The sequence below is a fragment of the Puntigrus tetrazona genome, unplaced genomic scaffold (genome assembly GCF_018831695.1).
Source record: "Puntigrus tetrazona isolate hp1 unplaced genomic scaffold, ASM1883169v1 S000000575, whole genome shotgun sequence".
Lineage (NCBI taxonomy): Eukaryota > Metazoa > Chordata > Actinopteri > Cypriniformes > Cyprinidae > Puntigrus > Puntigrus tetrazona.
Window position 1 is genome coordinate 430001 of NW_025048207.1, and position 20000 is coordinate 450000.

The following is a 20000-nucleotide window of genomic DNA, read 5'->3' on the forward strand; positions in this document are numbered from 1 at the left end:
TACTAACACGCACGTGCAGTAAAACATATAAAGCTACACAGAGACAACCTAGTCTGAAATAATCCTACAGAAACACTACTAGAATCAAACTAGTTTCAGTTCAGGTGAACTTCACTGTGATTCTGCACCTAAATATAATCTAAACATTAATATCCCTTATGAAAGCCAACCATTGCTTTACTAAATAAATCAATGCAAACATTTCCACGAGAGTTTATTATCATATTTATATCTAGCATATGGCAATACACATGCCTTTAATGTAAAACTAAAAGTGGCCTGTTAGGAGCTTTTTGATGTTTCAGTCAACAGAGCAGCAGATTTTAGGAACTCTTTATTTACAGCCAAGCAATATTTTAACTCCTTAAAAGTCTACTGCCAGGAAATATAGTACAGTGTCCAGAGCGTGTTTACTCATATTCTGAATTTATTATCATATGAGCGTGAACTTGATCCGTCCAGCGAATATATAGCGCTTATTTTAAACTCAAATGATTGCGCAGTAATGGTTTGTAACGAAGCATCTGAATGGTTCACTATAGAGAAAGAGGAGTCTGACAAAGAAAGCTGCTCGGCTGCATTCGTGAGAAAGCCAAGGTCACAAAAAGGCAGATAGTTTTAGCACACGGTGCATCTATTTCTTCACACTTCTGCACTTTCTCTCAAGTAGGGTTTTGGCTAACCACCTCGCGTTTGTTCGAAAATCCAGTTTTTCTTAGTTTTTGTTTTGCTGCCTAGTTCATTTTTTTTTCGGAGCCTGTGGCATTTCCTTCAGGAATCTTTCTAAGAATAGAAAGGCGATGAAATTAAATGACAAAAGTATTTAGAGGGTTGATAAAGGTTTTTCAGCTCGCTTGTGTTCATAAAACATGCTGCTAAACATTCAGTGGAAATTGTAAAAATGTATTTTCAAGGGAATAATCAACAATTATTGAAACGGTTTATAATGGTGTGTGTATTTTATTAGTTTCTCTGCAGAGTAGTTTTGTTCCCCTCGTACTTTCTTTCTCGAGTAACTTTTCAGACTTTCACTCATAGAAATATTCTCTCTCTCACTTTTACTCGGGGACTTCACCCGCCTCTGGGCCGCCCAGCAAACGCCCCGACGTTTAGAGCCGCCTCAGTCACGCGACGCGGCCTTTTAAAACGCCTGCGCTCCGGATCGTGACACTTTGTGGAGCACAGCTGATAGAGGCATCAGAAAAACCAGATCAGAGCTTCTCAATCCGGATCTGACCGAAGCAAAGCATGGACATCAGGTGAGGAGACTCGCATGAGAACTTCAGAAAATAATCAGGCTTCTGATGTCTTCGCATTGTTCAGAGCATTAAAAAAGGTTTAGCAAAAAATAATAAGAATGCACGACATTCAATCCATACTTTACTGCGTGTGCTTGTTTGAGGACGTCGGGACTCGATTTCTTTAAAATAACCAAATCATTGATACATTTTTGGTTTTCAAGATATTTTCTGTTTAACCAACTATAAAAACGTCTCTCAACTTGGTTGTAACAGAATTTTATCCATTTTTATTTGGACAAAATATGTGTAAAATGCTCATAAACGGGTTTTCTCAGTATATGCAATGTACCTGTAAACTAAATCAAATTTGCATGTTAATGTGTTTTTGGGAAAACATGAAAAAAGTAGTGCAATAATGGGAGTAATAATTGGTATAATTATTATAATAATAATTCTTTCCCTATTCATGTTTTGCAAAATGCTTTATATATAATAAACCTATATATATATATATATATATATATATATATATATATATATATATATATATATATATATATCCCTTATATGAGGACATCTACCAAATCAACATAACAGAAAGTCATATTTTTTATTGGAAACCCTATTTTTCAGATTGATTCGTGACACACAACGTAAAATGAGATTTAAATGATAATTGCAAAATATGGTCATTATCCAAAATATAACGTCCTCGTATGAGGACGCAAGGTCTTGAGAGGTTAAGACTGATTTATTACAATAATTTCATGCTTTGTTTCGGCGGCACAGGGGCCGTTTACAGGACAGACTGACCGAGTACGTCAGCGACACGATCGGCTGCATCGAGACTCTAAAAGACTTCTGTGACCAGGAGCAGGAGTGGGCCTCGGGGAGAAAGGCAGAGATCGAGAAGTTGAAAGAAATCGGTAAAAATGACGACGTGGAGGAGGAGAAGGAGAAGAAGATGGAAGTCGTCCTCAGAGACACGATAGAGGGTCTGAAGAAAGTGGAGTCGTTCCTGGAAGCGATGGAGAAGCTGACGGTGACCTCGAGAAGCGTCTTCGTGGAGCGGGTCTTCCTTCTGCGAGGAGAGAGACCTGAAACGGTGCAGTCAGTCATCTCGGACGCCAAAATAGATGCTCCTATCCTTCTCCAGTTCAAAAAAAAACCAGAATCCTTCTTCCAGCCTATGTTCGATAATCTGGAAATCCTGATCAATCAGCTGATTAACTACATAACCAGGACAAAACACCTTTGTCACAGAGTGAGACAAAAGTGAGTCTTTACTCTGCTTTAATCAACGAAAGATAATTGACATTAGTGTAGCGGAGAGACAGCTAACCAGTCGACTTTATAGTACCGCTGTAAAATTCACTAGAGTTTTGATTTCTTCATTCGTAGAAGCTGACGAGTCTGTAAAAAATGTTCGTTAAAACTGAAACAGTGTTAAACTCATCGTGGGGTTCAAACAGATGACCTGAAACAGTTTTCATAGCATTTTAATTTTAATAATCTCTCATTAATAATCCAGTTTGGTTTATTTCACATCCTTTTTGCCATCATTTAATAGATTCATTCACAACATTTTATTCCAAAAAGTATTATTTTTCTCCAAATGCAACCATTTGTTCTCATTATTAGAAAAACGTATTTTGCACAATTGATTCAAAAAGCATTGCTCCTTCTGTCTTAACGAGCTGAACACAGAGCTATGATGAAGGGTACGATTTTCCATGTCTTACCCGAAGCAGCATCGTTTCGCTTCAGATTTCTGCTAAATAACATAATTAGATCAAAATAAATGATTCATCTCTTCACGTTTTCTCAACAGTTCAGTTCTGGCTGTGGACATCTATAAGTAAGTATATACGTTTCCGTCTCATTCAAGGTTGATGAAAAAACGGAAATGGGTCTTTTTTCAATTACACTGCAATTCTTCACAGCCGTAACAGTCACGAGCCTTTAGTGCAGCTCATTTTGGACGCGGACGAAGACACCATGAGTCAGATGCATGACACTCTGGAGCAGTTGTCTCAAATCAGGTGAGACCTCGAGCTCAGACACCTTTGAATCAAATGGTTTGGTGGAAAGCAGCAGAATCGAGTCTGTCTTTCTTCTCGTCCAGGATGAACCCTCGCACCCGGCTGGTGTTCCTCTTTCAGGACGACGCTCAGACGTTCGTAGATGTGTACGGCAAATGCGGCAAGAGAATGTGGCAGTTCCTGGCTGACCTGGAGGAGAGGGCCAAGAAGCTGGACTCAATGAAATATGGGGCCAGCGTCTCCAATGTGGTTGGTAGTTCATTGGGGATTACAGGGGGTATCCTGAGTATTCTTGGAATAGTTCTTGCCCCGTTCTCCGCAGGAGCGTCATTGGCCTTCACTGTGATAGGGGCCGGTCTGGGTGTCACCAGTGGAGCCAATGCCGTTGTAACAAGTATCACTGAGAGCCAAGTCAACCGTTACCAAGAGCAGTCTGCACAAAATTATTTAGATAGTTACAAGGAGGATATGATGAAGATTAAAGAGAGTTTGAAAGAAGTGGCCCACTGTGAACACTGTTTATTGCTGTCCAGTGGAATAGATGCTTCGGCCATTGGCCACAATGCTGCAGACATAGCTCAAACTGGTGCGGGTGCATTTGAAGCATATGCAGCGTATAAAGGCGAGAAAGCAGCTGAAACAGCATCCAAATTTGCAATACAGCACAACGATGTACCCGAGGTGGCTGCACACATGGCTAAGACAAAGCTGGCAAACACGAAAACACTGGGCATCGTAAAGGTTTCTAAAGTTGCGTCTGGCGTCGTGAATGCCCTCTTTATTGGCCTCGACATCTATTGTATTGTTAATGAAAGCATAAGTCTTTCTCAAGGGAGCAAGAGCGAGGCCTCTGACCTCATCCGCTCCAGGGCGGCTCTGTTTAAATCCGAGCTGGAGACCTGGGAGAAAATGCATAATTCCTTATGCATAGGCATAGATACGTTTAGCAAGGACAGGGACACTGTGGAGGGCCCATTTCTCCCTTAAATACTGAAATGAGCTCATTTTTGACGGTGGCCGAGAGAGAAAAGACGCCTGCGAATTAAGAAATCGTTTTCACAATATCATGTTAACGAATTCAAGTCTAAAATAAAGATTCAGCAGTCAAAAAATAAACCGCCATAGCCATTAGCACAAAGTAAATCAGCTTGTTTTTAAGATACGCAAAATGCTTAAACATGCTTATTGCAATTAGCAACTATACATAGAATCTATACTTTATGTTACGTTTAGCTTTTGCTTTTTCAAAGAGATGAAATGTTGAGGAGAAAGAGATAGAGAGAGAGGGAGAGAGGTTTGTTCCTCCCTGAGAAAGAAGAAAGCAAACTTATTTTGTGTGTGATTATAATTTTTGCTTGAGCTGAACTAATCATTAACTCAAAGCTGTGTATTTTGATTTTGAGCTAATCTCTTGCATATTTTATAAGAGATTGTTTTGCCTAATATGTAGTTAAGTAACTAGAAGTAAGTAACTGCCTTCTGAGTATGAAACAGCAATGCTTGTGTTAGATATTTGGTCGCACCTCCTGGTGAAGGCTACTCATTGTCATTTTTTCCTTTTTTTTTGCGTAAGAGATCATCATTTGTTTGCTGTTTGATTGTTTTTAATAAAGCGAAAGCATGAGTGGTGATGCGATTTTAACTCAAGAGTCTATCATTTATTGCAAGTGAACTATTATCGGGATCAAGAGTATATTTCTCATCAACCTCCAGGATCAAGATAATACCTGACTGCATCTCCCATTTAGGAATTTCGGAAATGACTTATTAATCCACAAAACAAACACACAAACAAAAATGCTGAAAGGAGCACGGACCACAAAGGTTCCTTGATGGTGTGAGACTTCACAGCAAAAACGTTTTCACAGCATGCTTTTTGTTTGTTTTAGTAAGGGTATTAGTAAGGTTGGGCATCATTTGAATTCCTAATTTCAATAAATGCATGCATAAATCTTAGATAAACGTATTGCAAAACACAACTAAAAGCCTAACTGAAGAGTAGCAACACACAAAATATAGGACAAACTAAACACTCAACAGAAGGAAAGAACTGCTATGAGGAAGGTAATGGTGTTAATTAAATGACACACCTGAACATAATGAACTGATTAACAGAAGACAGAAACCAGGGGCCTGTACCATGAAGCCGGTTTAGCTGGCCAGGTGTCTTTTATAACATGGAGTTACCTGACCTAAACATCTCCTCTTCTTGCATCATGTACCCCAAAGACCATGGCTGTAATTACAGACCAATCTCTAATCTCCCTTTTCTGTCAAAGATACTAGAAAAGGTAGTATCCTCACAACTGTATTCCTTTTTAGAAAAAAATGGTATCTGCAAGGATTTCCAATCAGGTTTTAGACCGTACCATAGTACTGAGACTGCTCTCATTAGAGTTACTAATGACCTGCTTCTATCATCTGATCGTGGTTTTATCTCGTTATTAGTGCTATTAGATCTTAGCGCAGCATTCGATACTATCGATCACAACATTCTCTTGAAGAGACTAGAAAACTATGTTGGCATTAGAGGAAGCGCCTTAGCATGGTTTACATCATATCTATCTGACCGCTATCAGTTTGTGGCATTAAATGAGGAGGTATCATATCGATCACAAGAGAAATATGGAGTTCCTCAAGGCTCAGTGCTAGGACCGTTACTTTTCAACCTGTACATGTTACCTCTGGGAGATATTATCAGGAGTCATGGTGTTAGCTTTCACTGCTATGCTGATGATACTCAGCTCTATATTTCAGCGCAGCCTGGTGATACACACCAAATTGAGAATCTAACAGAATGCATAGTCGATATAAAAAACTGGATGATGAGTAACTTCTTAATGCTAAATTCTGAAAAAACAGAGGTGCTAATAATTGGACCTAAAAACCCCACATATAATAATCTAGAACACAGTCTATCACTTGATGGCTGCTCTGTTAATTCTTCATCATCAGTTAGGAACCTAGGTGTGCTGTTTGACCGCAATCTTTCCTTCAAAACCATGTTTCTAGCATCTGTAAAACTGTGTTTTTCTTCTTAAAAATATATCTAAATTACGACCAATGCTTTCAACCTCTAATGCAGAAATATTAATTCATGTGTTTATGACCTCAAGGTTAGATTATTGTAATGCTTTATTGGGTGGTTGTTCTGCACGCTTAATAAACAAACTTCATCTAGTCCAAAACCCAGCAGCCAGAGTCCTTACTAGAAGTAGGAAGTATGATCATATTAGCCCGGTTCTGTCAACACTGCACTGGCTCCCTATCAAACATCAGATAGATATTAAAATCTTATTAATTACCTATAAAGCCCTGAATGGTTTAGCTCCTCAATACTTGAGCGAGCTCTTATCACATTATAGTCCTGCACGTCCGCTGCGTTCTCAAAACTGCTGGCACAAGATCCTTTTCCTATCTAGCACCTAAACTCTAGGCACAATCTCCCTAACTCTGTTCGGGAAGCAGACACACTCTATTAGTTTATATCTAGATTAAAAACACATATTTTTAACCTATTCTACACATAACACACCAACACACTTTTATTATTTAAATCTGTTAAAGGAGTTTACAGCATCTACGCTAATATTAGTCCTGTCTCTTTCTCAGTCTGTTTTCAGTTTGTATCCAGACTAGATGGTGGATCAGCACCCAGAGATTATGTTCATCAGAGACCAGAACACCTAGATGCGCCCGTGGACAGATCACTGGATCCAGACGTACACACACACACACACACACACACACACACACACACACACACACACACACACACACACACACACTCACACACACACACACACACACACACACACACACACACTCACACACACACACACTCACACACACACTCACACACTCTAAGTCATTTACACTCTCTGACACAGCTGTGTTTAAAACTGAACAGGAAGTTAAGTGCTGGTCGTCCGGTCAGAGGAGAACTGGTCTCAACTGAGTCTGGTTTCTCCCCAGGTTTTTCTTCTTCATTCTGTATGGATGGGGTTCTGGTTCCTCTGTCTTCTTTGTTGGGGACACTTAACTTCTAGAGATTATCAGTGAATTGATTCCAGAGACTTGGATGACAAAGTTTTTATTCTTTTGTCTGGCCTTGACACATGAGGCTTGGAAAGAGGCTTACTTGAGTATAACTTCGTTAAATATTTCAGAAATCTTTGGTATTTCTCTTTGAAACATTGCTATTCAAGACTCCCAGTCTCTATGTACCGTAATATGGTCTTGAAAATGCAGAGTTGCAGAGTTGATTTGGTTCTATTTTCTCTGTTTAAATCATGTTTTGATCCTCTGTTGTCCTGCTATTTTGAGTATTATCAATGACGTTGTGCCAGCTGCTCTTAAAATTGCTGCTGTCACCCCACTACCAAAAACCAAAACATAGACTTTGATAACGTTCGCTAATCTTCCATCCCTTGCTAAGATTTTAAAACCAACTGTGGCTTCTCAATTGCTTTAACATCTTTCTTTCAATCATTTTTTTGAGCCACTTCAAGCAGGATTTTGTAAACTCCATAGCAGTAAAACAGCTTTAGTGATTTGTTAATGGCTTCTGATTCGGTTTATCTATCCTAGTGGCGCTTTTGACACTATAGATCACTCTCTTCTATTCTACCATTTAGAGACTGTATTTGGAGTTTCTGGTTTTGCTGAGTCCTGTCTCTCTGATTGCAAGCAGTTGGTTGTAACGGGTGGATGCAGGTCTGAAGTCAGTGCCTTGTACTCTGGTGTCCCCCAGGGTTCTGTTTTGGGCTCTTTACTTTTTAGTATTTAAATTTTTACCCAAGGAAAACTTTTAAGAACAATTGGTCTTAACTTTCACATTCATGACAATGACACTCAGATTTACGTACATTCAAACCCTGATGTCAATATGCCTGTGTTTTTTCTTTCTCAATGATTTACAGAGATTCAAAAATGAATGTCTTCTCTGTCTAAACACTGATAAGCCCGAAGTAATGCTTATTGGTTCACTTCATCAGTTGGGGGGTGATATTTGACAATAACTTAACATTTGAACCACACATTTGTAATACAGTTATATATTCTTTTTTTCATCTCAGAAACATTGCCAAAATACATCCCATGTTGACTTTTTCTGTGGCTGAAAAGTTAATCAACACTTTTGTGTTTTTGAGTATTGATTATTGAAATGCTTTGCTGATTAGGACTAAAGCTACTCTAAGTAAATTACAGTTGGTGCCAAATTCAGCTGCTGGATTACTGAATAGGACCAGTGCATGGGAGCACATTACAGTTTCTTTGGAAAAATGGCACTGGCTTCCTGTCAGTCTTTGTATTGATTATAAAATTTTCATGCACACTTATATGGGTTTAACCCACTATACATCCACACATGCTCTTTGGTCTGCTGAAGCAGGTCTTCTAACAATCAGGATTTCTCATTTGGTTCTGTATTGTTCTGTATTGTTAAAAAGTGCTACATAAATAAAGTGAAATTAAGCTTCTACATTATGTGTATATATTATTTCATCCATCCATTTTCTTCTGCTTATCCGAGGCCAGGTAGGGACGCCCAGACCTCCCTCTCCCCAGACACTTTCTCCAGCTCTTCCAGTGCTCTTCCAGCTGAGAGACATAGTCCCTCCAGTGTATCCTATTCCCCAGGGCCTCCTTCCGATGGGACATGCCCTGAACACCTCCAACGGGATGCCCAAGCCACCTTAGCTGGCCTCTCTCAATGTGGAGGAAGAGAACTCCTGTCCATAAATATAATTAACAGGACAGGTGATAAAGGGCAGCCCTGTTGGAGTCCAACATGCACCAAGAATAAGTCTGACTTACTGCCGGCAATGCAAGCCAAGCTCCTGCTCCGATCATACAGGGACCAGACCCCATACTCCCAGAACTCCTCCCAGGACACCATGAGGGACACGGTTGAATACCTTCTCCAAATCCACAAAGCACATGTGGATTGGTTGGGTAAACTCCCATGAACCCTGCAATACCTAAAGAGCTGGTCCAGTCTTCCATGACCAGGATGAAAGCTGCATTGTTCCTCCTGGATCCGAGGTTCGACTATCGGACAAATTCTCCTCTTCAGTACACTGGCATAGACCCTCCTGGGGAGGCTGAGGAGTGTGATCCCCCTATAGGTGTAACACACCCTCCAGTCCCCGTTCTTAAAAAGAAAAAACAAGTCCAACGGTGCTGTCCCCAGCCTCCACAAGATGCCACAGTTTTGTGACCTTAAAGACCGGGTTGGACTGTAGCATGGTAGAATACTAGTTAGGTATGCAGGAGTTAAACTGTTCAGGGCCTTATAGGTGACTCAAAATATTTTTTAACTGATGCAGAACTTATTAGGTAGCCAGTGCAGAGACTGTATAATTGAGGGTATATGATCCTCTTTTCTCGACCTGGTAAGGACTAGCAGCAGTATTTTGGACTATTTGTAGCTTGCTTATCGAAGATGCAGGACATCCTAGCAATGCATTACAATAGTGCAGTCTAGAGGTCATGCATGCATGTATTAACTTTTCTGCATTAGAAGCATATTTCGTAGCTTGGCCATGTTTCTAAGATGGAAAAATACTTTTTTTTCTAACATGGGAAATAAATTGCTGTCTAATATAATGCCCAGATTTTTGACAGTAGAGGAAGTAACAGTACATTAGTTACAAATTGTAACGTAAAAGATTCTGAGTACTCTTTTTGGTCCAATAAGTAATATCTCTGTCTTTTCTCTTATAGAAGAAAATGACTGGTCATCCAATCTTTTACAGTTTTAACACACTCTGTTAGTTTAGATGTGTTTGAAATTTAATTTGGTCTTGTTGAGATATATAGTTGAATATCATCCGCATAGCAATGCAAATTAATTCTGTGTTTTCTAATAATATTACCAAGGAGCTACATGTATATTGAAAGTAGCAGAAAACCTAGGACAGATCCTTGTGGTACTCCTTACTCCTTTACTGGTAATAAATGAGATGACTGTCCATTTAAATAAACAAAATGGTAGTTATTACATAGGAAGGATCTAAACCATGTTAAAGCCTGTCTTTGAATATCTGTATTTTATAATCAGTGTGCCATGATCTACATGCATCAAGTAAAACTAGCAATGACATGCAGCCTTGGAATTACGTAAGAAGTAAGTCATTTGTAATTTTAACAAGTGCAGTTTCTGTGCTATGATGGGCCCTGAAACCTGTCTGAAATGCTTCACAGAGAGTTTTTTTTTTTGCAAGAAGCCTCACAATTAAGCAGATACAACTTTTGAAACTTGAAATAAAGGTAGATTTTAAATTGGCCAGTTCATTAGGATCTAGTTAAAGTATTTCAGTTATTAAGGCTTATTAAAAGGTTCAATAACCACCAGCTTGAATTATTTTGGGACACTGCCTAAAGATAACGATGGGTTAATAATATTGATAAGCAGTTCTTCTGCTACGGGCTACATCTCTTTCAGTATTTTAGGGTACAGTGTCTAATAGGCATATTGTTGGTTTAGATGCAGTGATAAGTTTATTTAGCTCTTCTTGTCCTTTAGTTGTAAAGCACTGTAATTTTTCTTTGGGTGTAATGAATGAAGCGAAAGCGATAGACGCTGTAGAATATAAATTTGTTATTGTATTTCTAATGTTATTTATTTTACCAGTGAAGAAATTCACAAATTCATAAAGTCATTATTATTGAACTGGTGGTCTGCACACAGTAGCCAGAGAAAAAGAGAGGAGAGATTTCTTTTTATTATTTTTCCCCAAAATGAGACTTCTGCTTATTAGTAATAATACTGAAGTACTTTGTAATACAGTAGCTTGGGTAGTTTTTCAGGAGACATCTTTTTTTCTCTTTCAAGAGTCATATTATTTTTTTATTCCTTAACTTTTACTTAAGTACAATTTCTTATTTCTCTGAATATATGTGACATTTTAATAACTGTATGGCAGGCCAATGCACAGCAAATGAAAAAAACAAACAAACAAAAAAAGAGCATGCAAATAGAAAAAGGTTTTGCTGTGAAGTCTCACACCATCAAGCAAAATGCGCTGTGAAAACAGAAATGTGCTGCTAATCTGTACAGACCACATCGGAAACCTCTGAACAGTGTCAAGACATGCTGAGAAAGTACACCATTACTGTAACTGTGAGATCTTATGCAAGCTGGATACTTTTACAACCTTTTTTTTTTTCTCTCTCTCTCTCTCTTTTTCTCTATATATATATATATATATATATATATATATATATATATATATATATATATATATATATATATATACACACACACACACACAAAGAGTAATTTTACATAAAATGCTACTTAATATTTACAGATAATTCCTGTAAATGGGAAAATATTTCAAAATCATTCAAAATGATGTTTTTATTAGCCTACCATAGTAGAATCATGTGTAGTGTCATGTGAGGGTATTCAGCATAGATAAGTCTTCTACTGTAATGTAATGACAAATTCTGTATTTTTTTCATGCAAATTCAGTGTAAAACAGCAAAAAGGATGTCTGTGAATTTTACTGTATGAAGCTGAAAAACTACATTGTTATAGTTAAACTGTAGTGCTTTGTTTCATGAACTAGAACGATATGGATTACGTTTATGCTTTCTACATGAAATATTTGCATAATCAAAATGTTGCCATACTCACCCATTTCATGCCTCAACAGGCCTTGGAGAATTTTCCAAAAAAAAGAAGAGAGATAACATCTTGGAAGGCAATCATTTTTACCTCTGCATATTTTATGCTTTATAAAGTAAGAAAAACACAGAATTGTACAAACTTGTACTATCTTGTGGCATAAAGAGTAGTATGAGAACTGGAAATTTTTATAACTCTCTCAAATTGTAAAGCACAGAGACCATGACAAGAAATAAAATAGGACAGATGACACAGAGCCACAACAATAGAGAAACATCAATGAAATTAACATGGAGTCCTTTAGCCGGGCTGGGGTGTCCCAAAAGTAGGGAGGCTAGGCACCGGGCATCAAGCAGACCACACTGTCCCAGCAACAGCAATATAAGAGCATCGCTGCGGAAACCAACCAGCTGCACAAAGAATGTATTAAACCTATGATATATGCCATCTATGAACTAAACGCCAACCGCACGTACCTCAAACTCAGCGTTGGTTTTTGAAAATTGCGAGCGAGGAACAGACCAAGTGAAGGTGCGCAAGAGTGATTTTGCACCTTTTTGTGAAGGCACTGCAAGACGCCTTTCGTTGGCAGAGCGTAGGCACCTGGAGGGAACATATGATTTAATTAGTGAGTGTAAGTACGAGGGAGCGGAGCCTGTGATTGTCCTGTAGGCCAGCATCAGGGATTTGAATTTGATGCGGGCATCTATAGGAAGCCAGTGTAAACTAATGAAGAGGGGCGTGACGTGGGCCCTCCTTGGTTCGTTGAAGACCACCCTTGCCGCTGCATTCTGGACCATCTGAAGAGGTCTGGTTGTAGAGGCTGGGAGACCAGCAAGGAGGGCGTTGCAGTAGTCAACGGTTTTCGGGGAAACCCTTTATATATACCTGTGGTGCTGCCCAATCTGCCAATAAAAAGGTATACATTTCCCGCGAACCGTCATTCACTTCAGTCTACCCCCTCCACTTTTGCATCGCCGACCCGACAATGCCAAAACGAATAGTAACCTCACTGTCTCAATTCCCATTTCTAAAAATAGCCCCTATATGATTGGACTCAGAATGTATTGACATACGTGGAAGGTGATGGGAATTGGAGTGTTCGTCTTCCCCCTTCAGGCACCAAAACTGAAATCCGAGCAAGACCAATGTCTAGCACCTCTAATTTGACAGAATTACCCACAGGTCCTAAAACAGCCAGATCCGACACTCCTTCTGGTGACTGAGCTCTGTGGCGTACAGGCAAATTAAATATCACCCCCTCCCTACTTGAGGTAGTGGGACCTCTAGCCATCACCTGCACCAAATCTACATCCTCTTCCTCTTCCTGCATAGGTACTTCTGGGCATTCTAATCCCTGCTCAAAATATGTCCCCAAAGCAGCATCTCCTTGTACTCGCTCTTTAAAGAGTGAACAATGCACATTCTTACCTTACTCAAATAACCCCAAGGAGCAAAGGAGTAAACCCCTCCCCTTCCTGGGGGGCCCGCACTACCTGATGCTTGTTCGAGCTCCACATATCCTGAATCTTATGTCGACCCTTATGGACATGTTCTCTAAGGTACACCAACTGGCCCTCTACCAAGGGTGCATCCCTCACATGCTGATTGTGTTTAATCTCGCGCCGGCTAGCAGCCAATTGCAGTCGCTCCCGGGCTCCTTCAAACGCCACTTGTGGCCTGAATTGGTGCTCCCGGATCCACTCGTGTACACTACCAACCATTGGTTCCTGTACCCTACCCAACAAAAAGTTCACGGGCAGCCGTGGCTCCTGTCCCAACATTAAAAAATGGGGCGACTCCCCAGTGGCTTGTTGTGGAGTGGTATTATAAAAAAAGACAACCTGGGGCAAACTGGAAACCCAGTCCCTCTTTCTGGATACCGGTAAAGTGCGTAGCAAGTTATGCAGGATGTGGTTAAAATGTTCACATTACCCGTTTCCTGCTGGAGGATTTCTCTACGGCATACAAGCCACACAGTTTGCGACTCAAAATTGCGTCCCTGATCAGAATGTAAATGGCGTGGAATACCAAACTTGTAGAACCATTCATAACCAAGGCCTGAGCAACCATTTCAGCCCACTGGTCCCAAGTAGGAACCGCAAGTGTGTACTTACTTAACACGTCAGTCATCACAAGCACGTTTTCCACACCTGAACTACGTGGCTCTCATACTGTGAAATCAATGACCAGAATTTCATTTAGCCATGATTCCAAAAGATGACCGATAAAACTCTGTGCTACTAGCCTCGTATCTTTAGCTTTTCTCTTTCTTGAGTCCTATTATTTTTTTATTCCTTAAGTAGCAATAAAAAAGTATTTCTATTAGCCTACCATTGTAGATAGTATCATGTGAGGGTATTCAGCATAGACAAGTCTTCTAATGTAATACAATGACAAATTATTTATTTTCTTTTCAGGCAAAATCAGTGTAAAACACCCAAAAAAAAAAAGTCTGTGAATTTTATTGTATGCAGCTGAAAACTACATTTTAACAACAATCATTGTCACTTCAAGCAATAGTTTCATGAACTAGAACGATATGGATTACGTTTATGCTTTCTACATGAAATATTTGCATAATCAAAATGTTGGCATACCCACCCATTTCATGCCTCAACAGACCTTGGAGAATTTTCAAAAAAAGAAGAGAGAAAATATCTTGGAAGGCAATCATTTTTAACTCTGGGTAGGGTGATACTTTTCTCATACTTTTTAGGCCCTGACTGTATTTCCTTGAAACCATTGAGTATCAAACATGTATTGTTCGCAACATCTAGCTAGTGGTGTACCTCAGGGCTTAGGGAACATTTTTGTTCTCCATATACATATCATTAGAATTGGTCTTTCATTTAGAAACATGGCTTTACATATTACTGCTATAGTTATCACACATCTCACCCTTTCGTTCCAGCTGAATATTACAACATTTGCTGCTCACATCTCTGCCTCTTGGACAGAAGTGTCTTACAGAATGTTGAATGACCATCAACACAACCTTGGCATTACAGCAGACTAGATCCTGCAGGTTTGCCCAATGCAACATTAGGAAGATCAGACCCTTCCTTACGGGGGCATTTTTTACGCTTTATAAAGTCAAATCATTAACTTTCAGGTCAAACAGCCATACAGATTTGCCTTAAGGATAAATTGTTCAATGTAGGATGTACTTTATAGAGTGTAAAATATGCTTTGCTTCAGAAGGCCTTTATTAACCGCTGCCTTGTGGAGTATGATTATGAAGGATGGATGCACTTTTTGGAGCTTTAACCATATCAACCATTAAAAAGACAGGAAGAGCCAGGATGTTTGATTATTTTCATCTGAAATAAGAAAGTCATATGCATTGAGGATTAAAAACTGCTAGATTATTTTTCATCTCTTTTAGAAGAAAACAAATACTACCCAAACACAACAATCAATACAGTGACTAAATTAACGAAAAATAAATAAACAATAAATAAATAAATTTCATGAACTATTTTACTTCCAAGATTGATACTATAAGATATAAAACTATGCAGCCGTCAGCTACAGATTTACATCAGTTAGTGAACAATAGATCCCCTGAGGAAATATTACACTCATTCTCTATTATAGGAGAGGAAGAACTGTACAAACTTGTACTATCTTGTAGCATAAAGAGTGGTATGTGAACTGGTATGTGATCACACCAGCCTAGCTACAAGCCCGGAGAAATAAAGAAATTTAGGGAAAAGCATGCAAACTAGTTTAGTCCTTGAAATCACCAACAGAGACGTGAATAAAAAAGTATGAAATTTTATTACTCTCTCAAATTGTAAAACACAGAGACCATGATAAGAAATAAAATAGGACAGATGACACAGAGCCACAACAAAAGAGAAACATCAATGAAATTAACATGGAAGAGTCCTTTAGCCGGGCTGGGGTGTCCCAAAAGTGGGGCCATCAAGCAGAACACACTGTCCCAGGTCCCTATGAATGAAACACACACACACACACACACACACACACACACACACACACACACAAGAGATTACATAACACACCAAAGCTACACCGCACACATTGAAGGAAAGGAAAGCTTCTACTCTCCACACCAGAAAGCCTGCTTACTCTGGCTCACCCCAAAGCAGGAATCATCTCTTTCAGTAATTTAGGGTACAGTGTCTAATAGGCATATTGTTGGTTTAGATGCAGTGATAAGTTTATTTATTTCTTCTTGTCCTATACCAGTTGTAAAGCACTGTAAGTCATTTTTATTGAACTGGTGGTTGTAATGAGATGAAGAGAGGAGAGATTTCTTTTTATTATTTTTCCCCAAAATGAGACTTTTTATTAGCCTACCATTGTATAGACATAGACAAGTCTTCTAATGTAATGTAATGTAATGTAATGAGAAATTATGTATTTTCTTTTCATGCAAAATCAGTGTAAAACAGCAAAAAGGATGTCTGTGAATTTCATTGTATGCAGCTGAAAAACTACATTATGCATTTTAACAACAATTATTGTCACTTTAAGCAATAGTTTATAGTTAAACTGTAGTGCTTTGTTTCATGAACTAGAACGATATGGATTACGTTTATGCTTTCTACATGAAATATTTGCATAATCAAAATGTTGGCATACCCACCCATTTCATGCCTCAACAGAAAAAGAAAGAAGAGAGAAAATATCTTGGAAGGCAATCATTTTTACCTCTGGGTAAGGTTATACTTTTCTAAAACTTTTTAGGCCCTGACTGTATTTCCTTGAAACCATTGCATATCAAAAATATATTGTTAATACCAAATTTAATATATCACTTTAATTCAACATCAGTGAAATGGTAAGCTTGATATGCCTACAACAAGTGCTGGTGATGGTGCTGCTGGTTCTTCACAATTGTCCACCTGATTGTCCTAAAACAAAGGGTGTCTTAGGAAGCACACTCCAGCAGTTCAAGGCAGCTCAGCCCTCTGGGAGTCAGGGTATTAACAGTAATATACTGTAATTTAATCAAATTTGACCGTAAAGTCTATTTTTTTGCTTGTGATTTTGTAAAAGGGTTATTTTCTGTAATTCACCGGCCCTGCTTCCAGTCTTTTTGCCATTTTTTCATGTTTTTATTTTTTTAAGTGTGTACAGAAAACATTAGAAACATGTAAAGGAACCGCAACAAGTGACAGACCTCTGAACCGTGACAAGACGTGCTGAGAAAGTACACCTTTACTGTAACTGTGAGATCTTCTGCAAGCTGGATACTTTTACCATTAAAAAAATGGCCTCTATGTAAGTATAGTTTTTGTGTTTTTTTTTTAACCTCTTTGAAAAAGCAGAAGCTAAACATAACACATGTACACACTATATCTGTGGTTGCTGATTGCGATAAGCATGTTTAAGCATTTTGCTTATCTTTAAAAGAAGCTGATTCACTTTGTGCTAATGGCTTTGGTGGGTTGTATTTCTAAACTGTCAGCAGCTGGCAGCAAGGGAGACCCAAACAGCAGGAATCTGTTCGCTTTTCCATCACAACCTCGAATTTGAGCACACCTTGTAGTTTTTCAGATATTCTCCCCAAATGTACTTTTGTGTCTTGTTTATTATAATGTCATTCTGTTAGATTCTCAGTTTGGTGTGTATCACCAGGCTGCGCTGAAATATAGAGCTGAGTATCATCAGCATAGCAGTGAAAGCTAACACCATGACTCCTGATAATATCTCCCAGAGGTAACATGTACAGGTTGAAAAGTAACGGTCCTAGCACTGAGCCTTGAGGAACTCCATATTTCACTTGTGATTGATATGATACCTCCTCATTTAATGCCACAAACTGATAGCGGTCAGATAGATATGATTTAAACCATGCTAAGGCGCTTCCTCTAATGCTGACATAGTTTTCTAGTCTCTTCAAGAGAATGTTGTGATGGATAGTATCGAATGCTGCGCTAAGATCTAATAGCACTAATAACGAGATAAAACCACGATCAGATGATAGAAGCAGGTCATTAGTAACTCTAATGAGAGCAGTCTCAGTACTATGGTACGGTCTAAAACCTGATTGGAAATCCTCACAGACACCATTTTTTTCTAAAAAGGAATACAGTTGTGAGGATACTACCTTTTCTAGTATCTTTGACAGAAAAGGGAGATTAGAGATTGGTCTGTAATTTACTAAGTCTTTGGGATCAAGATGTGGTTTCTTAATGAGAGGTTTAACTACAGCCAGTTTGAAGGTTTTGGGAACATATCCTAATGACAATGATGAATTAATAATGTTCAAAATAGGATCTATGACTTCTGGAAGCAGATCTTTTAATAATTTTGAACACACACACACACACTAAGTAATTTAAACTATATAAATAAAAATGAATGAATCAATGAACATCATCAAGTTCTTGTGTTGTATTGCACGTGTTAAGGAATTGAGATTAGTTAGAATAAGTCTTCTTTGTGTTAATGTTTCAAGCTGTCCTGTCCAAAGTCTGCTGGATCTGCTTGCCTTGAAGCTCCAGGGTCTCCAGGACAAATTTATGACATCCTGTTGTCTTGGGTCTCTTTGTGAGATTCAGCCACTTATGTTTCAATGTTCAGATCGAATATTAAATTCTCTGATTACTGTATGTGTAGGACTTAGCTCAATTACTGTAATTCACCGTATCCCAAAGGCTGCAGTACATTTATAGTTACAAGACGGACTTACTACTTGAAAAATCCCCCTTACTGTATGTACAGTACTCAACTTTTTCATTTAAAAATGACAAAAATTCACCAAAGGGTTTTTTAAACGCCTGTAGTACAATCCTAGTGGCCAGACCGATTATTTTGTCGTTATCTTCCTTACTGTACATCCAGTTAATAATTAATCCTAGAAACAATTACTGTGATTCATTAAAATGATTTTATTTTCATGTTCCAGAGGTTTTAGTACATTCCTCGTGGCTATATTGTCTTACTACCAATATCACCCTTACTGTACATAAAATAAATAACTATTCTTGCAAAACATTAATGTATTTCAGCTAAAGGTTTATTTTCATGTTCTAGATGGTGTAGTACACTCATAGTGGCCAGACTGGTTTACTACAGGTGAACGTGTCCCAATATTTCACATAATGTGCAAACAGTTCATAAATAGTATTGAAAAACAATTACAGTAATTGTGAAAACATTAATTACATATCATATGTACAGTAAGGAATCTCTTAAATATACTGTAATTCTCCAAATGTTATTTTTTTCTTCTTTTTTATGCAGCCTTGGGCTGTTTCCTGACATTACTTGGACAATACTTCCTCCTTCTGGAAAAAAAGTGCACTTAAATATTTGTAATGTATTGCAATGCCGAAATTTGAACAACCTTTCCTAAACTTTGAATATATGTGTAATTTTAAAACAAAAGACTTGAAAAGGGTGTTTTTTGTAACAGTGAGAATGTGATTAGTAAAAACATTTTAGCGTATGGTTTCACAATCAGTGACAGAAACGTCTTGTTGAGACCGGAGGAGTATGAAGGAGCCAGGAAGTAAAAAAAACGTTAAAGTCTTTAATGAATCCGCATGAAAAGACGCAACCTCTGAGACGATGAGAAACAGGAAACTCAATGGACAAGAACTAAAACAGGGCAGAGAGAAAAGGGGAGACAGCTGAACACAATGAAGGTGATCAACCAATGGGAACCAGAACTAAAAGAAATATAAAAAAAGGGCAAATATATTGCTGCTGTCAAAATTTGAAGTCTTGAAGTCAGTCTGGCATCAAGGAATGTACTACAACCTTTGAAACATAAAAAACCCTTTTGGTTAATTTCTGCATTGTTTTTAAAGAATACTCATGTGTTGTATGGACATGGGTATTCTTTAAGAAGTCAATCTTGTAAGTCAGTCTTGTTGCTATAAATGTATAACAGCCTTTGGATCATAAATAAAAAAAATGTTTGGTGATTACAGTATTATGTGCTGTATGTACAGTAATATGTTGATTAAACGTACAGTAAGGGTGAACTAGTGACTCCTAGCGGTCTCTGTGAGTACCTTGTGATGCTGTAGGGGTTAGTCAACACACCAGGATTTCATGCACGAGGTACTCAGAGACTTTCTCCACGAATCCGTC

The 20000-nt window shown here is 38.5% G+C and overlaps 1 protein-coding gene across 1 annotated transcript; it reads left to right on the plus strand.

Annotated features, from left to right (window-relative positions):
* The first annotated feature begins 1116 nt into the window (after positions 1-1116).
* LOC122334569 (apolipoprotein L3-like) lies at positions 1117-4925 on the plus strand. Its single transcript, XM_043232572.1, has 5 exons — positions 1117-1259; positions 2031-2516; positions 3073-3099; positions 3185-3283; positions 3367-4925. The coding sequence occupies exons 1-5, from the start codon at positions 1249-1251 to the stop codon at positions 4268-4270; spliced, it is 1527 nt and encodes a 508-aa protein (XP_043088507.1). The 5' UTR covers positions 1117-1248; the 3' UTR covers positions 4271-4925.
* The last annotated feature ends 15075 nt before the right edge of the window (positions 4926-20000 follow it).